Source organism: Apodemus sylvaticus, chromosome 2 (genome assembly GCF_947179515.1).
Source record: "Apodemus sylvaticus chromosome 2, mApoSyl1.1, whole genome shotgun sequence".
Taxonomy (NCBI): Eukaryota; Metazoa; Chordata; class Mammalia; order Rodentia; family Muridae; genus Apodemus; species Apodemus sylvaticus.
The window spans coordinates 122,047,466-122,075,365 of NC_067473.1; the positions used below are offsets into that span (position 1 = coordinate 122,047,466).

At 51.4% G+C, this 27,900-nt stretch overlaps 1 protein-coding gene across 1 annotated transcript; it reads left to right on the forward strand.

The window, feature by feature from the left end:
• Positions 1-924: 924 nt before the first annotated feature.
• Hdac11 (histone deacetylase 11) lies at positions 925-17,983 on the forward strand. The gene is made up of 10 exons (XM_052174325.1): positions 925-1,000; positions 1,576-1,724; positions 3,356-3,456; positions 7,951-8,067; positions 8,618-8,660; positions 10,178-10,254; positions 11,784-11,846; positions 12,360-12,456; positions 15,453-15,631; positions 16,339-17,983. Coding segments are annotated over exons 1-10 (1,044 nt in total). The 5' UTR covers positions 925-998; the 3' UTR covers positions 16,555-17,983.
• Positions 17,984-27,900: the final 9,917 nt, after the last annotated feature.

The window sequence follows — 27,900 nt, forward strand, 5'->3', positions numbered from 1 at the left end:
CTCAGCATCTTTCAGAATATGTGTTCTGTTTTCTGAAAATTACCTAACAGTAGGCACATCAAGGCATTCTTCCAAACTGTCAGCCCACGATAGGACTTGGCTAGCAAGTACACATTGTGGGTGCTCATTCCAGAGAGCCTGAGTTCAATCCCTGGAACTTACACAGAGGTGGAGGGAAAAACTTGCCTGACCAGAGCTGACTTCTGATCTTCACATACACACTGTGGCCCTAAAACCCCAAAAACAACCACCAAAAATGTTGCTGGTTCCCTTCACATGACCCTGTGGCCCCTGGGCTCCCAGCTGCCATGTTAGTTCTTGGCTGCTCCTCTGGTCAGCTGCTCCTGTTTGGTTGATCCAGACAGCTGGGCCAACAGAGGCTCATTGTCTCTTCTTCTGACCTCCACTGTTGGGCCTCCTCCCAGGCTTCAGCCATATAGACAGCCCCAGCTGTCCGTCAGCTTCCAGGGTCAGGGTGTAAGGGGTATGGAGACAGGAGAAATGTTCAGATATTCACGACTGGACCCTAAAAATAGGATCACCAGACCTGTTCTACAATAGGGAAACAGGTTCAGGGCATTTTATGACAGGTGGGGGCGTGCTTATACCATGGTGAAATAGCCACAGATGGTACAGGATTGGAGAGCTGCATCCCAGGAAAGAACAGATAGCAGTGTTGGTAGGCCCAGAACAGACCCACCACCACCACATAGTACAGAGAAGCCCTTGGTCACATCACCTAAGCAAGTGACTGTTTATTTCTACCCTGGGAATGCGGGCGGAGCTGTGCATAACCACGCCCTCTAGGCGGCACTCCATTGGGTGCTTCTCCTTGGCCGGCGCCGGTCTGGTCGTTCTGTGACGCAGCAGCAGGCCAGAGCTCCACCCCCAGCTCCCAGCGCCATGGAGGCGTGTTCTGCGTAGGCCCTGCCCCTCTGCACCCCTCCCACCCCTCCCGGTGCGGAGTGGCGTCCAGAGCAGGCAGGGCCGGCTGCGGGATGTGAGTGTGCGGGGTCGCGCATGGGGCTAAGCATGGGTTCCGGGGATCCCCGTGGGCACGGCGGGACAGTTGGGGGCGGGTCGGGTGACCGTGCGGACGAACGGTGGGTCTCCCCCCCTGCAGGGCACCGCGGTGGGCTGCAGGGCTGCGATGAGGGCACAGCCTCCTGCAATCGCGGTTTACGCACTTCCCCCTAACCCCAAGCGCATTTTGTTCCCAGCTTCACAGATGCGTGAGCTAACTCGTGAGACAGCCACATTCCAGCCCCCTACACTATACACCCCGCCTCCCCCCTCCCCTCACCCTCCTCCCCGCCTCCCCGCGCAGGCCTTGGGCCTTGGCTCCAGTACTCCTGAGTACACCTGGCACTGGCATGTGACCTTGGGCACACCTGGTCCCCAGAGCTGCTGTGCGGACTGTGTTGGAAGCTGGTTTAGTCAAACCCAGCCAGGGCTCAGGAAGGAGCTGTTTTCATTCCTGTTGGTTGTCAAGTGACCTGGTGTGAGTGGGGAGGGGGAGACTGCTTTCCACAGGAAGGCTGTCGTCCATATCTGTGTCTCTTCTGCACATTGAAGGCCTCACGCAACACAACTGTACCAGCATGTACCAGAGAAACGCTGGCCCATCGTGTACTCACCACGTTACAACATCACTTTCATGGGCTTGGAGAAGCTGCATCCCTTTGATGCTGGGAAATGGGGCAAGGTGATCAACTTCCTGAAAGGTAAGAGCCCCCGTACCCCCGCACCCCGCACCCCTGCACCTGCCTCCTCCATTCCCCAGCCTCACCACCTCCTCAGACTTGCATCTACCTTCTCCATTTTTTCCTTCGCCCCATCCTTATCACCCCTTTAGACCTTCATCTGCCTCCTCCATCCCTGTGTTCATCCTATCCTCACCTGATTTCAGCCCCCAGACTGCCTTCTGCCCTCCTGTTAAAGGGTCTTCCCAGGCCGTCTGCTAAGCAAGATGGGCCCTGTCTTGTATTCCCTCCAGTTAGATTTCTATCTGCCATTCCTAAAAATCTAGAGCAAACTCCCAGCTCTGCATCGTGCAGAAAATAGGATCAAATTAGACATTAATAACACAGCTGTTTCTCTTGGGTTTGTTTTTGTTCCTCTGGTGACCTCCTACCTACGGCAAGTGGCACAGCTTACCCCTCCCCTGTAGGGAATCTGCCTGACCATCCGAAGGAAATGATGGACTAGAAAGCACACAGGTGGTGCGTGGTGGTGTTGGTGTAAGCCTGGGATGCTGGCCTTGCACATCTGTTGCCTGCACAAATGCTTTCTGGCTGCTGCTCTCCACCCTCACCTGGGCTCCTGCCTCTCCCAGTGGCACAACAGAAGGGCTCCTCATGCCCCTCAGCTGGGAGTGAGCAGCCAGTCTCTCTTACTCCTATGCCTCTGAGGATGAAGAGGGATAGGAGTCAGGACCACAGGGCAGGCTCCTTGGGCGCCCTGGCAGGAAGGGAGCAGGCTGAGTCTGGAGGTGGCCGAGGCCATGGGCTGCTGTGGGAGGGAGCCCTGGCCTGGATCTGTGTATAGATGTGGATGGCTGGTTGGTTTCTGAGCATGACTCATTGAGAATAGACCCTCAATTGGGAATCCTCTAGAACCAGAGCATCATGCCCCAGTCTCACTGTACTGTGGGGGACATTTCTGCTCTCAGCCTCAGTTTCTTTTACAAAATGAAAGGAAGGTGGGTAGCCATATACAAAAACCAGACACTGCAAGCCACTCAGATACCCCGATGCCCCCTATACCACTCCTCCTATGCTGACTGCTCATTTTTAAATGAGCTTTGAGAATTTTGAAAACTTTGTTTTAAAAGGAAACATCAGAATGGGAAAAGGCAGTTTCACTTGCCATAAATAGAAGGTCGTGGCAGGAAGATAGAGCTCTGAAAGCAACAGTTGTTCAGCCCTGGCTTCGGCTGCCTGCGAGCCACTGCTTTCCTTCCGTTAGCAAGGGCGATGAGCAAGGCTCAGGCGGAGGAAAGGCCACACCATCCCCAGCCACCTGTGGCGGGAGAGTTGCTCTGAAGAGCCTTTTCTCCCTGGAGAACATTCCTGGCCTTTGCGCTGTCTGCTTCTGGAAATCATCCAGTTGTACCTGAGCTCACCTGGCGGCTGTCAGCAATACGGAAGATATGGCGGCTGCTGTGTGTTTGGAGATCAACACCCTTGGACAGAGGGCCTAACCTCTGGCCACACTGGCCTAGGGAGGCAGCCATTCTCAGAATACCCACAAGTTCACTGCCAGTGGCTAGCCTGCAGCTCGAGGGAGGGCCTAGGGGCTGGGCCTGCTCTGAGACTGGAAAGGAAGCAGGGTCTTGCTCTGTGGTTCCTTCCAGAGGAGAAGCTTCTGTCTGATGGCATGCTGGTGGAGGCCCGGGAGGCCTCGGAGGAGGACCTGCTGGTGGTGCACACGAGGCGCTATCTCAACGAGCTGAAGGTACGGTGCTGGCATCTTCCAGCTGTGGCCGGGGGAGAAGCCCTAGGAGTACCTACTCCTGTCCCTCGCATGGGGTGGGGGTGGGGGTTCTTAAGATAAGGAGGAGGCAGTAAGAAGATATCTCTGGGTAGTTAGCTCCCCATTTTCAGGGCATGTGCAGACAGAGCCCTTTAGAGGCTTTGGGCATATTAGTGACTTTCAGTCTATGCTCTGGACATGGCTCGAAGACCACTGCTGGCCTTCAGTGGGAAGGGGACATTAGCCCTTATCCTGTCCTCTAGGCCACTTTATTCTGTCCTGTTTTTATAGTGGCCTGAGATGCTATTCCAAGGCCTCCCTGTAAATGAAGACTCTTGGGCTAAAATGGGTTTGAAATGCCCCTAGGGTCTAGAAGGGGACATAAAGATGGTGTTGAGGGGCAGGTGGAGGTGTCTGGGGTGAGCTGCAGAAGACCTTCCCCTCCCATATGGGCCATGTAGTTCGATGCTGCACTGCCGGGCCCGACATGACTACAGGACCTGCTTTTTCAAGAGAAGCCAGAATGCTGCTTATTAAATGATATTCTCAGATCTCTTAATTTTTTCTTTTCTTTTTTCTTTTTTGCCTTGGGCTTTTCAGGGGGTGCTTTTAGTTTTTAGTTTTTATGCTTATTATTGGGATTGAGTCTGTTAGGCAAGCACCCTACCATTGAGCCACAGCCCTATCCCCTGCTCTGATTTTGTATGTGTTAGCTGTAAGCTTTAAACTCCCAACTGTAGGCCACTCTGGGCTACCACTGTCTGCCCATAGAGCCTCTTTACACAGGAGACTGCAAACTCCTATTGGAAGTCAAGGTCTTTAGTACATCCTTTATGTGACAGGTTGGTGTTGGGGGCAGGGTTGCCAGTCTGCCCTGGCTGGAACTGCATCCGAGTGCCATTGATTCTCTGCCTCAAAGAACGGGAGTTCTGGTCCCCAAGTTTCCTGTCAGAGCCCATGGCTTCAGGACTCCACAGATGGCAGAAGTCAACAGGCTGTTTCACTCTGTCTAGAAAGACCTTGGCTCTGAAGTAGTCTGTACCTGCTTAAAATCACTTGGGGGGTGGTGGTGTTAAGTATGGGGAGGAAGGGTCCTTTCGGGCATCTGTTCAGGACTGGGCCACAGCTGCTGCCTCTTTCCCCTCCAGCCATGGCCTGAACTGTGAGAATTCTAGATGGGCCATGGCAGTGTGAGCTTGGGAAAGATTGCCAGGAAGACGCTGAGTCCTGGCTCCCAGGAGAGAGGTGTGAGGCGCTGGCTGGAAGCCCAGTGCCTGGCTGCCCTGGTTTCCTGGGGCCCAGACATGCGTGATTAGTCCACAGCCCAGAAGCCTGGCCAAGAGTCAGAGGGGGAAGGGAAAGCGGGGTAGGATGCTCTGAGTTTGGACATGGAAAGACCAAAACAGAGTGGGGTCAGGATGAGGCAGAGGCTGGGGGATAGTTACTAGGATTCCACCCATTTATAAAACCTTATGGAAAACGTACAGGGCACAGTGTTCTCAAAATCCGGAAGCAGTGTAGTCTGTGATTCCCAGATAGAAAATAAGAGCAGAGCAGGGGTGGGGGGTTGGGGGGGTCAGCTATATCAGCATAACACATAGCTGTTCACCAGGAGCCCCTTGGCTCAGAGCTCCGTGGGAGCCAGATCAAAGGGAGAAACATAATGTTTATAATATAGCAGGTCTCGGGTGGCCAGGCCACAGTGAGTGTGGCAAGCTGAGGAGGAAACATGGGTTTTATCCTGAGTACTACGAACAGGTTTGCAGTGGGGGAGAGATGGATGAGGTGTGGTTGCCATTCAGGTGAGGCCTATCTAATGCACACCCAGGCACACCTCCCCCATCCCATGTCTGCCTTGTCTGTCCCTTTCCTCTACTGGAGACATCCCAAGTGGTGTCTGGCAGATTTTTTAGGGCTCCCAGGGTGGTGGTTCTTGGGTCTTTCTGTGAGTGTTATGTACCATCCCCCCTCCACACTACCTCATCTGCTCTCTCCCACATACCTGTCCAGAATGGGAACCCTGAAGCACTGCAGCCTCCCATCCCAGGGGCCAGGGCACCAAAAGACAAAGACAACATTGGTCTATATTGTACAGCACCTACTGTGTGTACAGCCTAAGGCTGGACCTATTAAGACTGGAACCTTGGCAACATCAGCACTGTCCTTTACTTGCTGTGAACTCTGGGGCCCTGCCCCTGGGAGCAGGTCAGAGCTGGGCAGCTCCCAATGTCTGTCCCTGAGCACCATCAGCAAGTTCATAACCAACGTGCATACTATTTTGAGTCCTACAGGGGAGGGATGGAACCAGAGACCAAGTCCCTCTCCAGTGGAAAGCAAGGAAGAAATGTCACTGGCTGAACATGTATGTGCCAAGCACCTGCAGAAAGGGGAACAGCAAAGTAGGGTGTGGAGGGCAGTGAGCCAGCAGGCCTGAAGGCCTGAAAGTGAGGGAGGGACAGGCTAAGCATGAGCCACAAGTGCAAAGGCCCTGTGGTAGGGAGGGAGACTGATCTCAGGGCACCCAGAAGGCAGAAGATGGGAGAGGATGTAGGGGATGGGAACCTGGGTCTTTGACTTAGTTCTTCCCATCTTCCAAGAGGCCCATCTCTCCTTGAAAAAAATATGGTTAATTACATATTTCCCAATCCACCGTCTTAAGGTTCAGCTGCATCTCCTCCATTCATCTGTGTGATGTCACAATCTAGAGCTGTTCCTTTCACCCTGAGAGGAAACCTGATCCCACAGAGGACTTTCTCCCTGGTATTCCCCGTCCTCTGCCCAGTCTCCTCCCACTTGCTGCGCCTCCACAGACTCATGTACTTTGCACTTGACTTAGTGCAGATGGGATCAAACAGTGTGTGAGCTTTGGCATCTGGCTTGCCTCACTTACCACACAGCATACAGAACAGGTACCATGCAGTTTTCTTCCCCAGTGGCTGGGATTGAGAGCTCGAGTATGCAGGGCAGGCGCTCTGCCAGGAAGCTACACACCACCTGTGTACGTTCCTCTTCATGGATGCATAATACTCTGCCATGTGGTGTACCACATCTTGTTTGTCCATCTATTAGCATGTGCTAATGGCACATGTGGGCCATTTCTCCCATGTAGTGTTGCTATGCAGAGTCTCATACATGTTTGTCTCAATACCTAATTTCGCTTATTGGAGAGTATACACCAGTTCTGTACCAAGAAAATATCTAGCGTAGCCATGTGAATTTTGAATGAATGAGTTTATTAAGTTTCTAGCAAGCAAAATTAAATAACAAATAACAGGCAGAAGCAGGAGAGAGCCCAGGAGGACATCACCCAGCACAAAGCATTGGATTCACCTGATTGGTGGTATAGGAAAAAGTAACAGAGTCCAGGGATCCTGGGAGTTTAGGTTTGTCATCTGTCTAATCTCAGGCAGGCACTCAATTACTAAACTACATCATCAATCTCTCCCTCTTTAAAATATAATTTTAAAAAACTCGTTAATTTTGAGACAAAGTTGGTGTGAGCTGGTGATCTTTATCCTCAACCTCCTAAGCTGATAGTTTACAGGCACTGGCTTCTAGACCCTACAGTTTTATTTTAGATTAAGGATTGATAGTACTTGTGTACCTCTGAAGGGGATAGACACAGATGCCAGGACACCCAAGGATAGAGAGAGAGACTGTTGTCTCCAACGAAAGAGCAAGGAGCAGCAGAGGGAGCCAGATACATTAAAACCTGCCTCTGCAGAGCGAGCAGGATGGATGGAGTCAGGATTGGGAGTGCAGGAAAAATAACAAAGTAACTCACATCAGCTGGAGATGGGGCTGGGGAATCCCTGTAATTTTAGTTTTTAGTCCTGGCTCTCCTGTGCCTCGATACTGCTCTAGCAGTATGCTGTGAACCTGTGCTAGCAGACCAGGTCTTGAACCACAGAAGACCACAGAAGATGCTTCCTTGCCCTGCCCTGTCTCACTTCTGGCATTTTGAACTCAATACTTTGCCCTAAATTGTATCTTTGGCTTAAAGCCTGCATCTGGGGGACTCTTGTTCACTGTTTACCTTTTGTAGTCATTACCTTCTCCATGAGGCCCTCTCCCGTCCCATGAAGACTGGTACTTCTCTGTCATAGCACCTGCTGGCTTGTTAGCTTTAGCTACAAGTATTCCAGCACAAGACAGGACCCCAAGCCCATCTGGCTGTTTCATAGGCCCTAAGTACTTAGAAAGTGTTGACTGGCACTTGGCCTCAGAGACAAGGCTCATCTGTTAGTACTGGGCTGTGGGGAGCAGAGGAACCCCATGTAGTCTCAGCACAGCCTGCAGTTCTTATTCTAGACACAAGAGGGCAGACGAGTGCCTGAGAATGCTGCCATCAACTTCACTGTGCCCCAAGCACAAAGCTGGGACTCAAAGGTGGCTCCCAGCTGTCACTTTCTGAGAGAAAGAGAGGGGAGCCACCATGCCTGGCATCAAGTTTAACATCCACATCTCTTTCCACAGTGGTCCTTCGTGGTGGCTACCATCACTGAGATCCCCCCTGTCATCTTTCTTCCCAACTTCCTTGTGCAGAGGAAGGTGCTGAGGCCCCTGCGGACCCAGACTGGAGGCACCATCATGGTAGGCTGGCTGGGGAGTGCAGCTCCAGGCCCCTCCCCCACTTTTCCCTGTAGGGACGTCTTCCATCCAGTAGCAGCTTAAGTTACTGTGTTTGTAACCCAACAGCATTTGTTCTACAGTAGTGCTGCTGGGGAGCTAGCTGGTTGAGGGACACTTTGTGTCAGAATCAGTGAGGTCTGTCCCAGCCATGGTCACTGCACTCTGGCACTACCACATTTTGTATTTATTGCCATTCACCCCAAATGCCTGCAGGATTGGACGCATCAGCTTGTGGTGTTTCTTCCAGAGACCTTCTCTTTTTCCATTTGAAAAGTCATGTGGGAATCCTCAACTCACCTCACTTGAGTTTCTGATGTTTTCCCTGTAAAACTGGGAGCCCTTACCCACTCGGGCAGTTTGGGTTTTTATCCTGGTCGCCACTGGTCTGTTGAGGAACGAGGTGCTGCCTCGTTCTACCTGTGGCCTATTCCTGCCCCAGAGTTTACGTTGACTGCATGCCTGCCTGCCTCAGGATGAGGCCTGAACTCCTACCCTCTGCTTGTCTCCAAAGGCGGGGAAGCTGGCTGTGGAACGAGGCTGGGCCATCAATGTTGGTGAGTGCTGGCGCTTCAGAATCTCTGGCTGACCTGGTGGAGGTGGGAAGGGTGTGGGGACAGAGGAACAGGGAAGCCCTCAGAGCTGGCTTAGTAGCCTGGAGTAGTATGCAGCCTTTTTGTTCCTGTGTAGGCCCCACGGGTACCTCTATCTACTGTGAGGTAATTGTTCTGAGAATGCCCCCAGCCAACATGTACATATTCCAATGACAGGGAGTTCTCTTCCACCCAGAGAGCCTGTGCCATCCCTCAGGTAGGTTCCTGGACATGTCTGTGTGGAATTAGTTGCCTCCGTGTGGCTCTCCTGAAAGGGTCCATCTTTCTGGGGTCTAGGCCAGTGGACAGGGCTTGGTCATGGGATGAGTGGATAGGCCCAGGCTCGGTGCCACATCAGGGGTTCTGGGGGCTAGTGTTTTCTGCTTCTGTGTGGTCTCTGCAATCTGTCTTCACGGTCCTTGACAGTTGAGGAACCTTTTTCCTAGCAGCCGTTCCTTTGCTGTTGCATAGTTGTCTTATGAGGGAGCTGTTGGCTTATGCAGGACCCTGTAGCAGGATCTGATCCCTTTTGTGAACTCCGCATGGCCAGGAGCCGTGACTCTTCCTGCTTGCATCGCCAGGTACCCAGCATTAGACCTGGCATAGCCATGGTGTTAGGTGCCTGATTGGATAGGCACATGGGTAATTTATGCCATGTGTGTCCACAGCATAGTTCCCAGTCCATGAAGGACCTCAGTGATACTCCTATCATGGAAACTAGGACCTGGTTAGTTGAGCATCTAGGTCCTGATGAAGCCTGGATTTCACTAATGGTGCTGCTGTTTGCTTGTTATATTTTCTGGGCATGTTGTTGGTCCTCTCGGTACCCAGGGAAGCTCATCTATAAAGGTACTAGTGAGGATGAAGTTCTCTTTTGGCCTATAGAGACTTTAGCAAGTTGGGTGCCCTGTTAGGAGTTCCCAGTGAGTAGAAGAGGCAAGTTCTTCATCTGCACAGCCCCAGCCTCACACCGTCAGGGTGGGGATAGTTTTGGACCTCCATTTCGAAGGTTCCTATAACCCAGGATATCCAGGGATACAGGGGCTATAGCAGCTGACTAGTCATTTTAGCAGAAGGCAGGCAACAGCAGTTCTCTGTGGTCCAAAGCAAAAAGGACTCCCAGACTGTCTCAGGGTTTGGGATGGCATGGACAGCTATGACCAGCAGAGGGTGCCCTTCCCAGTCATCTCTGTCCACTATGAGGAAAACCCTCAAATATGCTGCTGCCCCTTTCCTGGCATGGGAACCCCGGGACAGCTCAGCTGGCTAACATGGCTGGGTCTCCTTGAAAAGTGGCTTTTGCTGTGGGGTGGGGTGGTTATGGCGTCGAGCTACGTCCTGGCCTGGAGTGATGACATGCCCAGGTGCTCTGTTTACTTGGCCAACCTGGAATTCCAACAGCAGGGGCATGCAGGGATGGTAGGGAGGTAGAGGGCACTCAGACCTGGTTCTGACCAATGTCGTTGTCTGGCTTTCTGCAGGTGGTGGCTTCCACCACTGCTCCAGTGACCGTGGTGGGGGCTTCTGTGCTTATGCAGACATCACACTGGCTATCAAGGTGTGTCTCTGAACCTGTGGTACCTGACCTCCAAAGACCGCGTCATCCTACTCTAGGGGAGGGAGGTGGGCTCACAATGGGGAGGGTCTTCCTAGCCAAATGGGACCTGGCACATTCCAGCCACTAGAAGGTGTCTGTGGCCGGAGGGAGTCATCACAGCCTCCCCAATGCTAGGAGTAGGTGTGGGTGGAGGGACAGGCAGGTTTCAGGGCACAGTGGGTATAAAGAAGGGTGTGGCTGAAGTGGGGAGAGGGAGGCAAGGACAAGTCAGGATCCTGGTGACAAGAGAGCTCTGCACAGCTGGTGTTGATTTCATACACTGACCTGGACCCAGCTCTGTCATTTGTTCCTCCCCTCTCTGAACCCCTGGGTATCACTCTGAGGAAGCCGGGTGAAGGGAGCTTGCCTACTCTGTGGTTCTGTGGAACCCCTGAGCCCCCAATGTGCTCTCTGCCCAGTCTCCTGGTGGGCACCAGGCTAATGGAGTCTCTGTTTTTTTTTTTTTTTTTGTTTGTTTGTTTTTGTTTCTTTGGGTTTTTGTTTTGTTTTGTTTTGTTTTTCGAGATGGGGTTTCTCTGTTTAGTCCTGGCTGTCCTGGAACTCTCTCTGTAGATCAGGCTGGTCTCAGAAATCCGCCTGTCTCTGTTTCCCGAGTGCTGGGATTAAAGACGTGCACCACCACTGCCCAGCGAGTCTCTGTTCTTATAGGCATGTAGATAGGCTATCAGCAGACCTGGCTGTTAGGACTTGGAGAGGAACAGGGAAGGGGCCTCCTAGTGGAGGAAGAGGCATCAGGATTTAGCATTATAGAATGAAGCAAAGTTTGGAGAGTTAAATTCTAAGACTGTGGGGCTAATCTGTCAACCCCACAATCCCCAGAGGATCCACGACTTGATCTTTTTTTTCTAGACATTATAATCTTTTTTTATTAGATATTTGCTTTATTTACATTTCAAATGGTATCCCCTTTCTGTGTTACCCCTCCAAAACCCCTTATCCCCTCCCCCTCCTCCTGCTCAATCCCCGTCCCAATTTCCTGACTTGCATTCCCCTATTCTGAGGAATCGAGCCTTCACAGAGCCAATGGCCTCTCCTCTCGTTGATGTCTGAAATGGCCATCTTCTGCTACATATGTAGCTGGCGCCATGGATCCTTCCATGTGTACTCTTTGGGTGGTGGTTTAGTCCCTGGGAACTCCGGGGTTACTGGTTCATTCATATTGTTGTCCCTCCTGCAGGGCTGCAAACCCCTTCAGCTCTTTGGGTCCTTTCTCTAGCTGCTCCATTGGGGACCCTCACGACCTGATCTCTTAACCTTCAAGCCATAATACACTCCCTGCCCCCAGAGCCCCCCTCTGTCCCCATCCCTCTCCAACCTTCACTGCCCACCCCCCAGTTCTTCCAGCACCCCAGCACTCCTGGGAAAGTGATGTTTTGTCCATTGTCCTCCCCCTCAACCCCTTTCCTTAGTCTCCAAAGGGTTGGGTCCTCTGGCCTGTCAGGTCCTCACATACCTTCTCTCCCTGTCAGTTCCTGTTTGAACGTGTGGAAGGCATTTCCAGAGCTACCATCATTGATCTCGATGCCCACCAGGTGAGCACTCTGCAGGAGCCCAGGCACCAGCGCCTACCGTAGCCTTCCGTTGGTGAGAGAGTCCCTTTCCCATGTCCCTGGTAGTTTCTGTCCTTGAACCTAAGGGGTCTCCCTGCCTCCTGTTGACACTCATATACCAGGCAGGAGGCTCTTCATAAGCCTGCACTACTCCGTCCCCCTTACTCAGCTCCAAGCCACACATAATCAGTCCTTTGCAGTTTGCTCTCCATGTCCCAATTCCACCGATGCCCCTGCAGAGCCCAGAGGGTCTCGAGGCCAGATCTTGCCCTGTTTCACAGAGAGGGTGAGAGACAGGGCTGGCCATACTACAGATTCTGAAGGAGGCTATGGGGTCATGTCTGGAGTGTGTCTGGCTCTGCTGCCTACCAGCTGTCTGACACTAGATCCCTAAGGTCAAGCCACCTGACAAAGCAGAAGGCAGTTCCTGTGGTGGTTGGAGTCCCCCACCTCCTGAGAGCAACTGCCTGCAGTGATAGTTGTGTCTGCATACAGGGCAACGGGCACGAGCGAGACTTCATGGGTGACAAGCGTGTATACATCATGGATGTTTACAACCGCCACATCTACCCTGGGGATCGCTTTGCGAAAGGTAGGTTTATCCCCGCCTCTGTCCTCAGTGTGTGCCTGGTGGGTACAACTATGCCACTCCTTTATCTGTAGTGTTCCCAGGAAGTGAGTGCTCCCACTATACCCACAAGCACATGGGGACCTAAGGGAGTCATCCACCCCCAGACTCCAAGACAGGAACACACACAAGGGCTCTTCTTCACATTAGAGGTGAGCGAAGATGATGATGATGGTGATGAGAGAGAGAGAGAGAGAGAGAGAGAGAGAGAGAGAGAGAGAGAGAGAGAAAGAGAAAGGGGGAGGAGAGAGTAAGCACAAGCACAGTAGAAACCATAAAGCTGGCAGGAGAATGCTCAGAGGATTTGTGCCTTAGTTAGATTTCTATTGCTGTGATAAAACACCATGACTAAAAGCAATCTGGGGAGGAAAACATTGACTTCAGCTTACCGTCTATATATAGTTCATTATGAGGGAAGTCAGGGAAGGAGCTCCAGGGAGGGTGAAGCAGAGGCCACAGAGGAGTGCTGACCACTGGCTCGCTCCTCCTGACGTGCTTAGTTTCTTTTCTTAAACCCTAGGACCACCTGCCCAGGGGTGGCACCACCTATAGAACACAGCACAATTGCCGCTGTTGTCATATGACGGACAAACATCACTATTCAGCCGCAGTCTTCCTCATTTGTCCCCAGGATGGAATGATAATATCACAGTATTAACTATTCCAACTTTGAAAAGTTCTAGTCTTGAAAAATCCAAGCACTTTAAAAGTCCAGTCTCTTTAAAACATTTAAAATATCTTTCTCAAAGTTCAAAGTTTCTCTACAATATCCAAAGTCTCTCTAAAATATCTGAGTCTCTCAAACTCCAGACTTGTTCTAAAACTCCAAAGTTTCTCTAAACTATCCACAGTCTGATAACTGGGTTCTTACAAGATCAAAATAAACACGTTTAAAAAACTCTTCGAGGGAAGAACCAGAACCAATTCACGTTCACAATCAAACTGAAAGGCCACGGTAAAAAGTTCAGTGCTTGACCCCTGGGATCCACCCACACCTCTCTGGCCGTCTCTCTAGTTCCAGCCTCTGCAGTACACACATCTTGTGTCCTAGGTTCCTGCCAGTTGCACTCCACAGCTGCTGCTGCCCTTGGTGGTCATCCATGGTACTAGGATCTTCAACTTCTGGAGTCTGCACTGGGTGCACCTTCCCTCCTCTGGCCTCTCTTAGGTCTCTTATCCCGCCACAGGGTGCCAAGCCTCAACTTTTCTCCACATACCCTTCATGCCTTTAAAACCAGGACCACGTGGGAGACCCTTACACATTTCAAAACTCAGCTGCCAGCACAGTATACAGCCTTGGCCTCCTCTGCATCCCTGCTCGTGTGTGCTGACCCCGAGTAAACACTTCCCAGAACTTTGCCTTAATGATGCTTGTCTTTTCTTAGTTATCACTAATTCTCAGTCCCACCTGACTAGTGTCAATTGTCCCAGAAAAGCAAGGGTTTTACTTTGGTGTCACTGGCCTCTTGCTAGTCACAGCTGACTCTTCACCTCCAGCTTACCAGAACCAAGACTCTCTTTTACTTTTTTTAAAAGATTTATTTATTTATTTTATGTATATAAGTACACTATAGCTGTCTTCAGACACCAGAAGAAGGCATCAGATCCCATTACAGATGGCTGTGAGCCACCATGTGGTTGCTGGGAATTGAACTCAGGACCTCTGGAAGAGCAGTCAGTGCTCTTAACCACTGAACCATCTCTGCAGCCTGAACCACACATTCTTAATACAAAACAGCACACGAATGGCCCTTGGAGCCCAGATTCTCCATGACACTTCACAACCCAAGCCTCCATTGCCTGCATTACTTTCCCATACTCAGTGGCTTTTCCACCCCTGAGTTCAAATGTTAACATAATATTCCTAAAATCTGTCACAGCCATCCTCCATAACCTAGTACCAAAAATGAAGGCTGGGGGAAATGCTCAGTTTAAAAAGAGCTGAGTTCAAGTCCCAATTCCCATATCAGGTGGCTCACAACCATGTGTAATTCCACCTCCAGGGGATCTGATGCCCTCTTCTGGTCTCTGCAGGCACTATACTAAAGAGTGCACTCCCATATATATGTAATTAAAATAAGATAAAATATAATAAAATGTTTTTTTAAAAACATCAGAAATAGGCTCAAGTGCAACCCAGAGGCTCTGAGACCAAGTTTGAGATCAGCCACCTGCCTGCCCCACTGGAGGACGAGTCTCAGTCAGCTTTCTGTCTCTGCCACAGAATATGTAGGATGGTTTTGAAGAAGCCAGAAACATGGGAGCACTACCGAGGTCAGCAGTAGCCTTGGAATGGAGCTGGCTGACAGCTTGAGAGGAAGAGGGTTTGCCTTGGCCCACGGCTTTAAGGTCCCTGTCTCTTTTCAGTAGGCCCTGTCACCTTGGGCTTATCATGTTGCAGGGTACCACAGCTGCATGTGTGGTAGGAGAAGTGTCTCATCTCATGATGACCGGAGGCAGAGACACATTCAGGGGCGTGGTCCTGATATATCATGGCCAAGGTGCATCACTTCCTTCTCTTGGCTCAGCCTCTTAAAGGTCCAGTCATCAGAAGCAGCATCATACAGTAGCACCATGGGCTGGGAGCCAAGCCTTCAGATGGGCCTCTCAGCACATTTGAGATGAAACATGGCAGGTGGTGCATGTATGCACCGCCACGTATGCACAGGTGGTGAAGTGAGGCTGCTGCTGACTCTGCCTAAGTTCACTCTGGACTATTAGGAGCCTGAGCTTGAATATGTGGGGTCTTCAGGGTTGGTAGGGTTCAAGGATCGGGTCTCTAGGCCCTCAGAGTTAGTGTCAGCTTTAATCACCTGTTCTCCCACAGATGTCCCTTTACCATTCAGCTTTGGCGCGGTGAGAGGCCAGACCGAGATGGAGTCCGTCCTGTTGTGGGTATCAAGTCCCCGCATCTATGCCATCCTCTGCCTCAGTTTCCCTGCTTTGTGTCTCCTTCCCAGAGGCCATCAGGCGGAAGGTGGAGTTGGAGTGGGGTACAGAAGATGAGGAATATCTGGAGAAGGTGGAGAGGAATGTGAGGCGGTCCCTCCAGGAGCACCTGCCTGACGTGGTGGTGTACAACGCGGGCACAGATGTTCTGGAGGGAGACCGCCTCGGAGGGCTGTCCATCAGCCCAGCGGTATGTCCTAGCACGGGGTCACCTGAGCATTCATCTGTAGCCTGGCCACAATCCGACCATATATCAGTCACTTTTCTGTTGCTGTAAGAGAATCCTCTGATAAACGTGGCAACTCGGAACAAAGGGCTCATTTTAACTCACAGTGCCTGAAGGAGTGCAATTGTTCATGGCAGGGAAGACATAGTAGCAGGAACATGGGGTTGGTGGGGTAGTCAGGAAGCAGAGAGGCCACATTTTATCTGCACAAGGGAAGCAGAAAGAGAACAGGAAGTGGGGTCCAGGCATAAAACGTGATGTACCTTCTCCAGCAGACTCTGCCAACTAAAGGTCTAGGACCTTCCCAGACAGCACCCCCAGCCCGGAGCAAATGTTCAAACACTTGCAAGCCTGTGGGGACATTTCATATTCGAGCCACAGAGACCCTAGGGCTGCCTAGGGCATGCATCTAGCAGCTCAGACACACGTGTTGCCCAGCAGAGGGGCATTTTTGGTCATTTGTCTATCTGCCAAGCTCTGTGTCCTGGCCCTGGTGGGGCAAGAAAGCCATGCTCCGAGGATTGGCAAAGTTGGAAAATATGGGCAGCCTTATGTCTGGAGGAGATGCTAAAAGCAGCAGCAATCCACATCAGGGCTAGACTTGCAGTAGTAATTTTTGATACCACAGGAACTCAGACCTATCTGAACTCACTCTCCTTGTCTTCCCCCAGGGCATTGTGAAGAGAGATGAAGTGGTTTTCCGTGTGGTCCGAGCCCATGATATACCCATCCTCATGGTGACCTCGGGTGGGTACCAGAAGCGCACAGCCCGTATTATTGCTGACTCCATCCTCAATTTGCATGACCTGGGGCTCATCGGGCCCGAGTTTCCCTGCGTCTCGGCACAGAGCTCAAGAATGCCCCTGCTTTCCTGTGCTGTGCCGTGACGGCTACTCACAGAACATTATCATACCTGCCCCCCCACCCCATTCACCCGCCCACCCGCCTGTGTTTGTTGCTGTGAAGACAGCTGCCAGTGAGCGTGGAGGGGCAGGAAGAGCAGGAGCCAGCCTTGCCGGCCGCTCCTCCACTCCCCACCAGGTGCCCAGGGGTCTCTGGGCCTTGGGGTGGAAGAGCTGAGTCCCGGGGAGGTGCCCGTGCGGGATGTAGGCGGCAGGCCATTGAGAGTCAGGGAGAACAGCCTAGCTCCAGCCCCAGGGAGGGACCTCTGGAGCAGAGTCGTTTGCTGTCCAGATCAGCCAGAAGACAGGCAGGCCCTCCCTGGCCTGCTTGGCTTACTTTCTCACTTCAGTGTGGGGAGGGTCTCCTCCTGGATGGTGGTGCCCAAGGGTCTGAGGAAAGTTTTCATAGCCAGCCTCCAGGGGGCACTGGGATCTCAGCTAGCAGGCAGTAGTCCCTGGTATGGATTTGGAGGCCTAAGAAAGGAAGCTAGGATTCTCCAGTTTGGGCCTCCCTCAATAAATCAAGGTCTAGACCTGCTTTCCCAAGCACCGCTATGGTGATGGGGTGGGACGTCGAGGATGCCCAAGCCCCCCAACTTTGACAGTCATCTCCTCTGTTCAGCATGGGATGAGTGTTTAGCTCAGGAGTGGCCCTCCAAATTGGAGTTTATAAGGGGCTGCTGACCAGGATGGAGAGGAGAAGGGGAGGCCCAGCAGACAGGAATGAGATGGAGGCTGCTGGCCAAATCAGCCCTAGGTTGGGCTTGCTAGAGGGAGGGCAGCAAAGGTAACATTTAAGTACAGTGGCCGCACAGACCTTGGGTGAGCTGGAGTCTCCATTAGGCTCACCCAAAGCACCCAATTTTCATCTCTGTCTGTGGCCCCAAGGTCTACCTGCTCTCTGGCCATTCTACCCTGAAGGGACAGCCAGGGCCCTCCATGATGTAGGCAGGAAAGCATCCACCCCTAGCCAGTGATTGGCAGCATAACCAAAGGCACAGGGATAAGAGGATGTGGGCCAGCTGGGTTTCCTCCTGCCCTGGATCTGCCCCAACTGCAGGACTCATATTCATTACCATGTGGGGTGTTCCCACAGCCTTCATGGCGTCCTTCATACTCCCGCTGCCGCAGTCGGGAGGATGCCAAAGTCACCAGTTGTCTAAACCACTGACCTGGACCAAACCCCACAGTGCTAAGAATGCAGCTCCACACCCCTCTGCCATGGCCTCTCTGCTTCTGACTGGAGGCCCCTCCCAGGACATTGGGGAGTGGTGGCAGCGCAGTTTGTTGTTGTGGAGTTTGTCTGAGTGCCCCACAGGCTCCAGGTTGTTGCTGTGTGTTCTGAGGTAGACAGACCTGCCTCCTGAGGACCACTGGAAATAAAGATTCAAAATTCACCAATCCAGACACTTAACCAGGGCAGCTGCCCAAGATGAGTGGTTGTTTGTTGTGTGTTGTTGTTTTTGTTTGTTTGTTTTCCATCATCGAAGTTCTGAGGATAACACAATTTCCATTTTAGCAGATAAGGAAATAGGCCCCAGAAGGAGGGTGAGGAGTTTGCCCCTGGTCACACATGTCTCTGAGAAATGAGCAGGGTTACAGCCTTGTTCTATCAGCTGTGGAAGCGTAAGGCTCATCATTTGCTGGGGTGTGGGCTAGGGGTTGCTTACTAATCAAAGGAGGTATGGTATCCTTGACAATAAGATCACCTGGGGTTGGGATCTGGGAAAGTGAGGGGTGACAGACCAGCAGATTTGGGCTGAGATGTTGGCACAGCGGGAGTGGCTTACTCTGCACAGTGGGCGGGGCCCAGCCAGGGCAGCAGGTGGGATCATACAGCTCTGTGAAGCAGTTGAAACACAGGGGGATATATTGTCCCAGGGTGGGCCTCCAGGCAGGCAGGGATGACAGAAACTTGTCAGCTTGGCAGAATGACCAGATGTGTCCCAGTGGCTCAGATGGATGTGACCTGTGATGAAATGCCAAGGGGGCAGGAGGGTGTGAGCACATGACAGAGACTGTCATTGGCAGAACTGCACAAGGTGCCAGGCACTGGTCTGGTGTGTCCTGGTGTCTCAGGATTACCTGAGAGCCTCCGGTTATGGTAAAAATTGTTTGGAGGTGTCTTAGGGTTTCCATTGCTGGGAAGAGGCACCATGACCAAGGCAACTCTTATAAAGGACAACATTTAATTGGGACTGGCTTACAGGTTCAGAGGTTCAGTCTACTATCATCAAGGCAGGAAGCATGGCAGTGTCCGACAGACATGGTGCTGGAGAAGGAGTGGGGAGTTCTGCATCTTGATCTCAAGGCAGCCAGGAGAAGGCTGTCCCAAGGGCAGCTGGGAAGAGGGTCTCAAACCCACCCCCACAGTGACACACTTCCTCCGACCAGGCCACAGCCACTCCAGCAAAGCCACACCTCCTAGTAGTGCCACTCACTGGCTCAAGAATATTCCAACCACCACAGGGGGTTTCTACTTTACCCTAGGTCATTTAGTTGCCAAATAAAAGACACAAAACCTTTATAATAAGCCTTAAACGCACTAGAGCTGTGCAGATGTCAACCTCTGTGCTGTTTTGTCCACTTCTCTGTCAGTAACCCTGCCATATTCTGCCTGGGATGCTCCTACTCCAAAAGCCAGTCCTCATGGCCACACGCTCATGATTCACCTACCCCATGGCGCCTTCTTCCTTCTTCCTGTTCTCTCCTCCTTATCTCTGCCTCAGACCCCAAGCCTGGGACCGAAGGCCCGCCTGCCTCTCCAGCTCAGCTACAGGCTGTAGGCCTCTTTATTCAACCAATGGCTTTAAGTTAAGGAGCAAGGTTTTCACAACAAAAGCTGCCGCACGTGAGTGAGAATTCACTCATCTTGAGGTGACTAGGCCTTGGGATACTGAATTTAGCGTTACAATACATAGCCACAGACCAAACCTCAACAGCTACCTATCACTCTGGAGTTAGAGCCATTTGTGTATCCATTTCACAGACACAGAAAAGGGAGTAGGAAGGGGCGAGTTAGCTCTTTGATGAAAGCACTGAAGTAGAAGAGTGAGGATCTGAACCAAGGTCTCAGCTCAAGTAGTTTGCAAGCTATCTCATTCTCGTAATGGGAGCTATGAAAAAGACTTGTCCAGATACCTCTGCATAAGTCACTGAGTTCTACCGCACCCAGCAGCATGTACTGACAGAAGCATCACGGCTACCGGAGACAAGTGTTCTAGCTGTGAGGCTCATGTACATAACTGTCTTGCTATCCCAGGGGAGGTGTGGGGTACAGCTCTGTCAGTAGAGTACCTACCTAACTAACAGGTGGTAGGTGGTACAGCTCTGTCAGTAGAGTACCTACCTAACTAACAGGTGGTAGGTGGTACAGCTCTGTCAGTAGAGTACCTACCTAACTAACAGGTGGTAGGTGGTACAGCTCTGTCAGTAGAGTACCTACCTAACTAACAGGTGGTAGGTGGTACAGCTCTGTCAGTAGAGTACCTACCTAACTCCCATGAGCCCCTAGGCTCCATTCCCAGTGCTGCACAAAACAAGGGTGGTTGCACACACCTGTAATCTCAGAACTCAAGGTGGAGACAGAAGAACCAGAAGTTCAAGATCATTTGGGTTAGTTCACAAGCTTGTGTGAAGCCAGGCTGGGCTTCAGGAGAACTTGTCTCATAGTAAGCAAAATACGAAATCATTGGGGTTACAGGTCCGTCACTCAGGTCCAGCACTCAGGAGACTCAAGAAGAATTTGATAGTGCAAGGTAAACTGAACTTCTTAGTGAGTGCTACGTCATCCTGGGTTATAGACCAGACCAGGTTGGTTTTTGTTTGTTTGTTTGTTTGTTTGCTTTTTTTTGAGAGAGAGGGGGGCAGGGAGGGAGAGAGGGGGGAGAGAGAGAGAGAGGAGAGAGAGAGAGAGAGAGAGGAGAGAGAGAAAAACAGCCCACAGAGAAACAGCCCACAGTTACATCGAATGCGTTACCTGGAAGGGAAGCTGGGGATGTATGGGAAGGTGGCGAGAGAGGAACAAGACCAAGACAACAGTTGCTGATCAAGGTCCCAAGGTTTAATGGAGGACTCAGAATTTAAAGTTTCAGGCGATACCCTTCCCCTAAATTCCAAGGTCTGTTCAGGAGAACTTGTCTTACTGTTCGGGTGGCTTAGCGGGTCACCTGCTTAATTCAGGGATTTGGAGATGTGGAGGAACAGTGAACTTCACCTTGGTCAGAGTGCTTCACCCTAGGTGGGGGTGATTATGTTAACATAGGTCTTAGAATTCCTGCTCAAGGCCTAGGAGGGGAAGATAGATAGATAGATAGATAGATAGATAGATAGATAGATAGATAGATAGATAGATAGATAGATAGACAGAGACAGACAGAGAGACAGAGACAGACAGAGACAGAGAGACAGAGACAGAGAGACAGAGACAGACAGAGACAGAGACAGACAGAGACAGACATGAGATGGAAATAAGGATTTAAAAGGAAATAATCCGAGGAGAATGTAGACTTTTGCAGAGGCTGATCAAGAGCAGAGACTGGCTGGAGGCCCAGGGCCCTGGGGAGAGAGAGGCCTGGAAAGCCATCAGTCCTTGGCACCCTCAGCTCACGGAGCTCAGATGCCACGTCTACATGTGACTGTAGATCCTGGGACCCCAACCCCAAGCCACACCCCAGTTTGTGGGGTGGAGCCCTCTGTGCCCAAGGGTTGGGCAGGTTTAGAGCCTTGCTCACTACCTGCCAAGTCCTGATGACCTGGGCCTGGTGATGGGGCTGTGGCTCTTGAAGAAGCCACCCTTCCTCAGCTGACTTGGTGTGTCTTTGCCCTAAGCTGGCATGGCTGGAGTAGCTGTGTGAGTCTGGGAGGGTGACGCAGGTGGCAAGCAGGGCCTGGCACTAAGTATGCACTGCCTGTATGCGGCCTCCTTAGACTCATTGCTGCAGCCTCTAGCACAGTGTCCTGCCTGGCTACCAGGCTGTGAGACTGGGAGAAAGGATCTCCTCTTTGGAGTCAGCTCTTTCTTCATATGGGGAGGAACAATAGAGCCCAGCTGTTGGAGCCCCAACAGGGTACCCCAAGTCTATTCTCACATAGCCCTAGTAGAGAGTTCAAAGACAAGAATGCTTCCATATTCCCAAGCCTTATCTGCACCATTTTCAGATGAGAACACAGAGATAAAGTAACTTGTTTAGGAATGGACCCATGTTATCCAACCCTAATATAGAGTCCTGCTCATAGCTGGTCCTCTGGCAAAATGCGTCTTGGTGAAACAAAGTCTCCTCATACTCCCTCTTCTGACCCCACCAGCTCCCAGCTTACCAAACATCCTAAGAAAGGCAGGTGGCAGCACCCCTGTAGTCCAGACCAGATGGGGGACCTGGGAAAATGTCAGTCATGATGGCATTGGGTAGAGATGGGAGTGACAAATCTGAGTGCAGGAGGCTGCCACTTTTGAAAGGTTCATGTGGAAAACATAGCAGTTTCTGAAGAGTGAACTGTCTGTCAGCCAGATGTTTTTCCAGAAATGAAGTAGGCAGCTGTAGGGTGTCCAGAGATGTCTTTTCACTATAATGCATGCGAAAGGTCACTTTCTCTCTACTTCTTTAATGTAGAAATTGGCAGAGTTGTTTCTCAGTTGGTAGCCTGGGCACCCCAGCAGGCTACAGAGCTGGCCAAGACCCCTGCCTCATACTCACCTGGGGTTGGGTAAGGCCTGGGCAGTTAGCAAGGCTGTCAGCTCTGGGGACAAGGACCTGGCCTCTGGCCTCTGGCCTCTGGGATGTGGGGAGCCTCTCTGAAGCCTGTTGTGACAATAACAGTCTCTGCCTCTGGTCCAGAGGACAGCTGTTTTCTGATACCGGTTACTGTGGTCTCAGTGATCCTAGGGGAATTCGAGTCTGAAGTCATACCTGAATTTGAACTTAGTTTTTAACCACTGTGAGCAAATGACATCACTGCCTGTGCCTCTGTCCCTACCCCACGTCCATTCCAGACCTCATCAATGAATGGTAGGTGTTAGCACCTTCATTTCCAGGTGTGCCTTGACAGTAGAGACCAGGCAGGCAACGCTTCAGCCTAGGTCCCTCACCCCATGTGCGGCTGCCATCCCACGCAGAGTCTACCATTCATGCTGCTTGCCCCGAGACAGAGGCTCCCTTTCAGAAGCAGGTGAACAGCGGATGAACATGTTGGGCAGCAGGCTCAAGTCTTTCAGGCAAGTGGGAGAGCTCTTGGTGCCTCACTTTTCCCATTTGTAAAATGGGGTCATGTAAGTGCTAGGTTGACAGGTGAGAAAACCCAGTTAGGTACCCAAACTGCATCGGACACCAGATCTTACTGTCACCAACATCCTAGGTCACTGACAGGTGAATCACTGGTCCTTACTTCTCTCAGTACAGAGATACCAGGCCCTGTGCTGGGTGTTGGGTGCTTGGTGCTTGGTGCTGGGTGCTGGGTGCTGGGTGCTGGACCATAGATGCCAAGTGTCTTCCCACTGTACTTTGTATCTCTTGAGGGCGGGAATCTGTCTGCTGCGTTGCGTTTTTAAGGCAACCCGAGGACAGGACAAGGGTCAGGCAAGAACCTAAACCTCTATGCTGGTTAGGTTTTGTCAGCTTGATTTACCCCGGGAGATGGAGCTCAATTGAGGAATCCTCCACATCAGATCGATCTGTAGATGAATCTATGGGGCCTATAAGTGTGGGAGGGCCTGGCTTACTGTGTGTGGTGCCACTCCTGGGCAGGTGGGCTTGTGAGAACCAGGCTTAGAAAGCCAGTCAGCAACATTCCTCTGTGCTCTCTGCTTCAGTTCTTGCCTCGAGTGTCTGTCTGTCCTGACTTCCCTTGGCATGGGCTGTGGCCTATGAGCTGAAATCAACCTTCTCTTCCTCAGATTCTTTTAGGCCACTGTCTTAGCATAGTGACAGAAATCAAGTGAGGACATTCTGCAAATGGCAACCTGAGACCCAGAGAGGCAGGGAGCCTTGCCCCAGGTAGACACCAGCGACTGACAGGAGGCTGACTCAGGGAAGCAGGGGCTGGGTTCTCCCTCACAGCCACCTGGGCATACCACACTGCAAGGACTCAGTTCTTACCACACTGATCAAGGATATCCTGTTTGGAGTGGGAGGGGCATCCTTATAGCTAGCATTTCCTGGAGATTATCACAAATGGGGTGATCTGGCTTTGATGTACCCCTGAATCTCAGGGGCCATATGAGGTGCCTTTATGCCCACTTAGTGGTAAGCTCTGTCTCACTGATGGGTTTCTGGCCAGGGTGGAAGAGCCCATGTGTCTTAGAGCTGCTGTGCTTGCTTTAGCCCTACCAAATCCCCCCCGCCCCCGGAGAGCATAGTGGGAGGGGGGCACTCCCCCACCCCCACCACCCGTACCACAACAAGCATGTCCCTGGAAGGTTTGGGCGTTTGGACCAATCTGGCTAAGCAGCTTCAAAAGCCTTTCCAGCCCCTTCACAATTGTGACTCTGCTGTTCTCAGGCTATAGTGAGGGGGCCATGACCAGGGGGCTCACACTGGGCAGAGGGGAATGGGCAGGGCCCAGTCAGAGGCTGATCCCCTCCATTCTCCTGCCAAGACACAGCCTGTTGGTCTGTTGTCTCCGTAACTGATATGTGGGCAGCCAGACACAGTTATGGCGTGTGTCTGCAAGGCTATTTTGTCTAATATACTAAACGCCTTTGGAAATTCCCAGAGCCCATCTGGTCCTAGTTACACCACAGTATTGCTGTCTCTTCAGCTCTCAGACAAGGACCACTTTTATTCCTTCCTTCGTAGCTTAGGAATGTACTTAAACACAAGCCGGCAGCCGCCCAATCTGCTCCCCAGTTGCTTGATCGTGGTCACGCCCATCATTGTTTTAAAGGAACTCTGTTTTTCCCTGCAAGGCCCCAGGACCCCAAGAATGCCTAGGGAGGGCAGATGCTTCAAAGGTGGCCCCTTTGGCTCCGGGGTGCTTCAGATCTCTGCCCAGTTTCTCAGGGGGTATCACAAACCTGAACAGGTTGCTTGGCTGGTCCAAGCCAGATCAGGGTAAAGTCACCCGAGGCACGTTAAGCTAATGATTATTCCTTATGCTGGTCATCCACAGCCACCCAAGAACCAGAGGTGCGAGCCAAACCTGGGCTCCATATCTAAAGCATTTGGAGGGGCCAGTGGGCTCCCCTACGCTGCTCTTGGCTGAGGTGTGTGTTTGTTCCTGCCCAGGAATTCTTGTCCCTTTGGGTCCCTTGGGGGTCCAGCTGGCCACAAGGTCCAGAGGCTGGGGAGCTATTCCATGATGTCTCTCATCCAGGCTGACCAACCCTTGGCTGCTGGCCTGGGCAGATGTCTGGGGCCAGCTGGCACCTTGTCCCTTTCTTGAGGAAGTTTCTCTCTGGAGGCCCAGTTTGGTCCCAGTCCCAGCCACCCCTGCTGTCACAGAAGTGTGGTGTAGTTCAAGACTGGTCTGATGTGGCTGGACACTTGTTTTATGAATTGTGAGCTCAGTTTCCCGTGGACACTTTAAGAGCTCGTGCCCAGTCCTGCATGTTCCCCAGTACAGGGCTGGGAGCACAATTCAAGTAGCAGTGCTGGGTACAGTGGGTCTCTGAGATCCCAGGATGAGGAAGCCTTCCAACTGAATCTGGGGACAGTAAAGAAACTGTCTGGGCTAAGGTGTCTAGGCTAAGGAGGCCTTGGGGTGACTTGTTACAGAGCATTATCTTGCCCAGTATGACTGATACATGCTCCTTGATTACAGTTTACAGATACATGGCCTGGACCAGAGTACTTATAAATCTTCTTTTCGAGATGGGAAAGGGGGCCTTGTCTATGGAGTTATTACATTTAGAACAACTATATTTCCTTCCACAAAGAGAAAGTCTGTCTTTGGTATGGATAGGTAAAATGCAAAGAGAAAAGGATACTGGTGATGTCAAGATAATGGCTGCTGTGAACAACTGCACGGGTCACACACTGCACAACTCTAGAAGCTGCTATTACCCAGGAGGCACAGTCCATTCGTGACTAGCACAGCGTTCCAGGAGAGGTTAGGTAAGTGTCTTAAAGAAACCCTCACTACCTGGCCCCAAATTGCTGTTCAGGCTGACAGCCATGCCTGCGAAGCCTGCAGTTTCAATCACTGTATGGCCCCAGAGCTCCCTAGCTTGCTAAGCACTTGCCAGGGTTTATTCGAGTGATAAACACCCTCTGCTGTTTACTCACAGTGGAGATGTTGACCCTCCAGTCACCCCAGGTAGTTTCTGCTGGTGCTCTGCTTTCCAGGGCAAAGAAATAACAGTGCAACAGTAGCAAAGGATGCTGGGCAGCCTCTCAGAACCCAGGGCTTCAGTGACTGGACAGTCTGGTTTGGATGTGGCGATCATCCTCCAGGGCAGCGGTTCTCAATGTGCCCAATATTGTTATCCTTTAATATAGCTCCTCATGTTATGGTGGCCCCCCAACTATAAAATTATTTTCATTGTTACTTCATAACTGTAATCTATCTACTGCTTTGAATCTTAATGTAAGCATATCTGTGCTTTGCTATGGTCTTAGGTGACCACCATGAAAGGGTCAGTTTGAGCCTCAAGGGGTCATGACCCACAGGTTGAGAAATCAAGGGCTCCTGTATAGGAGGTGCTTAGCTGGCTGTATGGATGTGGTGGAACATTTGTAAGGTAGAGTCTTAGCAGGGGAAGCTGAGATTCCTGGAAATGCTGCCCTCAGAAGCAACTGGGGTAGGTCTTATGGGACCCCCAAATGGTTCTTTTGAGAACCTGTCTCCTGAATCACCCTCTGGCTGCCTGGCAGGTGGTGTGACCTCTCTGTATTGTCCTCAGTCATCCCAAAGCTTCAGGACTGTGACCCTAATCAAGCTTTTTTCTTTATAAAGTTGCTTAGCTTTGGGTATTTTGCCTTAATGTTAGGTGTACGTGGGACTCCAGAACAGAGCCAGTCTTCTGACAGCCAACAGGCCAAGCCCTGAAAGCATACTGCTGATAACCATCAGTGCATCTTCCATTGTTGGAACCACAGAAAGCCCTGGCCAAACAAAGCAAGGAAGTGGCAGGCCCAGGGACTGAGGGAAACATTTTAATAAGTATCCAGACAGACAGGTGAGCCTGATTGTGAGCATTTAGCAGCCTTTGGTGTGCTTTAGGACAGGAGCACCACTTATGCTCCAGGGAGGACCCCTGTGCTCCAGGGATGAGGGGGTGTTCTTCTGCTTCCCTACCAGGTCTGGCAACTCTTCCCCCAAACTCAGTTTTTTCATTTTTACTCTCTTTCCATGGCCATAGTCAGCCAATCAGGGCATCAGAATTCAACCGAGAGTGAAAAGGGGGATTTGCCTGAGATGGACTCATAAGAGAGAGAGCTCTCCACCCAGCAGCTCACACAAAGACCTGAGGCCTCTGCCTTGGGCAGAAAGAGCCATAGAACTATCTTCTAGACCGGTGCCTGCAAGGGGACATTCCTCTGTGGCCTCTGAAACTCCCGTGCTTCAGTTTCCAGCTTCCAGAAGACTTAAAACACTTTGCCTGGGAGACAATCTGTTTTAAGTTCCTTTACCTCAATTAATGTTATTGATCCTGAATCAGTAATGAAGTATCTCATTCGTGCTTACTTGATGCTGTCTGCCCACTGCATTCTGGGAGGAAAACGGGACAAGAACTCAGCGATGATCTCCATGTACCATCTCAATAAGAACACAAACTGGCTAATGCCGGGGCCCTCGATGTAGGTGTGTGAGTCTCTGCCACTTTCCCACATGGAGTCCCTGCTGTCCCATGCAGGGGCCTGACAAATGTCAGCTATGATCAAATTCTTTGGAAATACAGAAGAGATGCTGCATTGGCTTCGCCTCCTCTTGCAATTCTTAAATCATAACAGGGCTGTTGCTTAGAAGAAGGGGTCAGAATTATCTAGGGAGTTCACATGTGTGGCTGAGCTAGATAAATAACATACCATTGTTGAAGAGAAGATGGTGTCAGCCAAGGTCCAGCTCCCAGCTGTCCTCTGTGCAGGCAGAGTCCATCCCCTCCCCCATACACCCTCCAAGCCAGGGCCCTGACCCTACTGTGCCCTGCCAAGACAGCAACCTCTCATGATCTAAATGGTAGTAGGTTTCAGGGGAGATTTGGGTTTAGCTATGGGCCCTGGGGTCAGATGATTGGAAGCAGAGTCCATTGCCTTTCCCAGCCAGCTGGTCCCTAACCTGAAGCCTTAGATACTATTTCTCTGGCATTAACCATACTTGAGGAAACATAGGAGGGTCAGATGGGCATGGAAACAGTCTGGAGCACTGCAGGTACTTAACAAGACCATTTGTCAT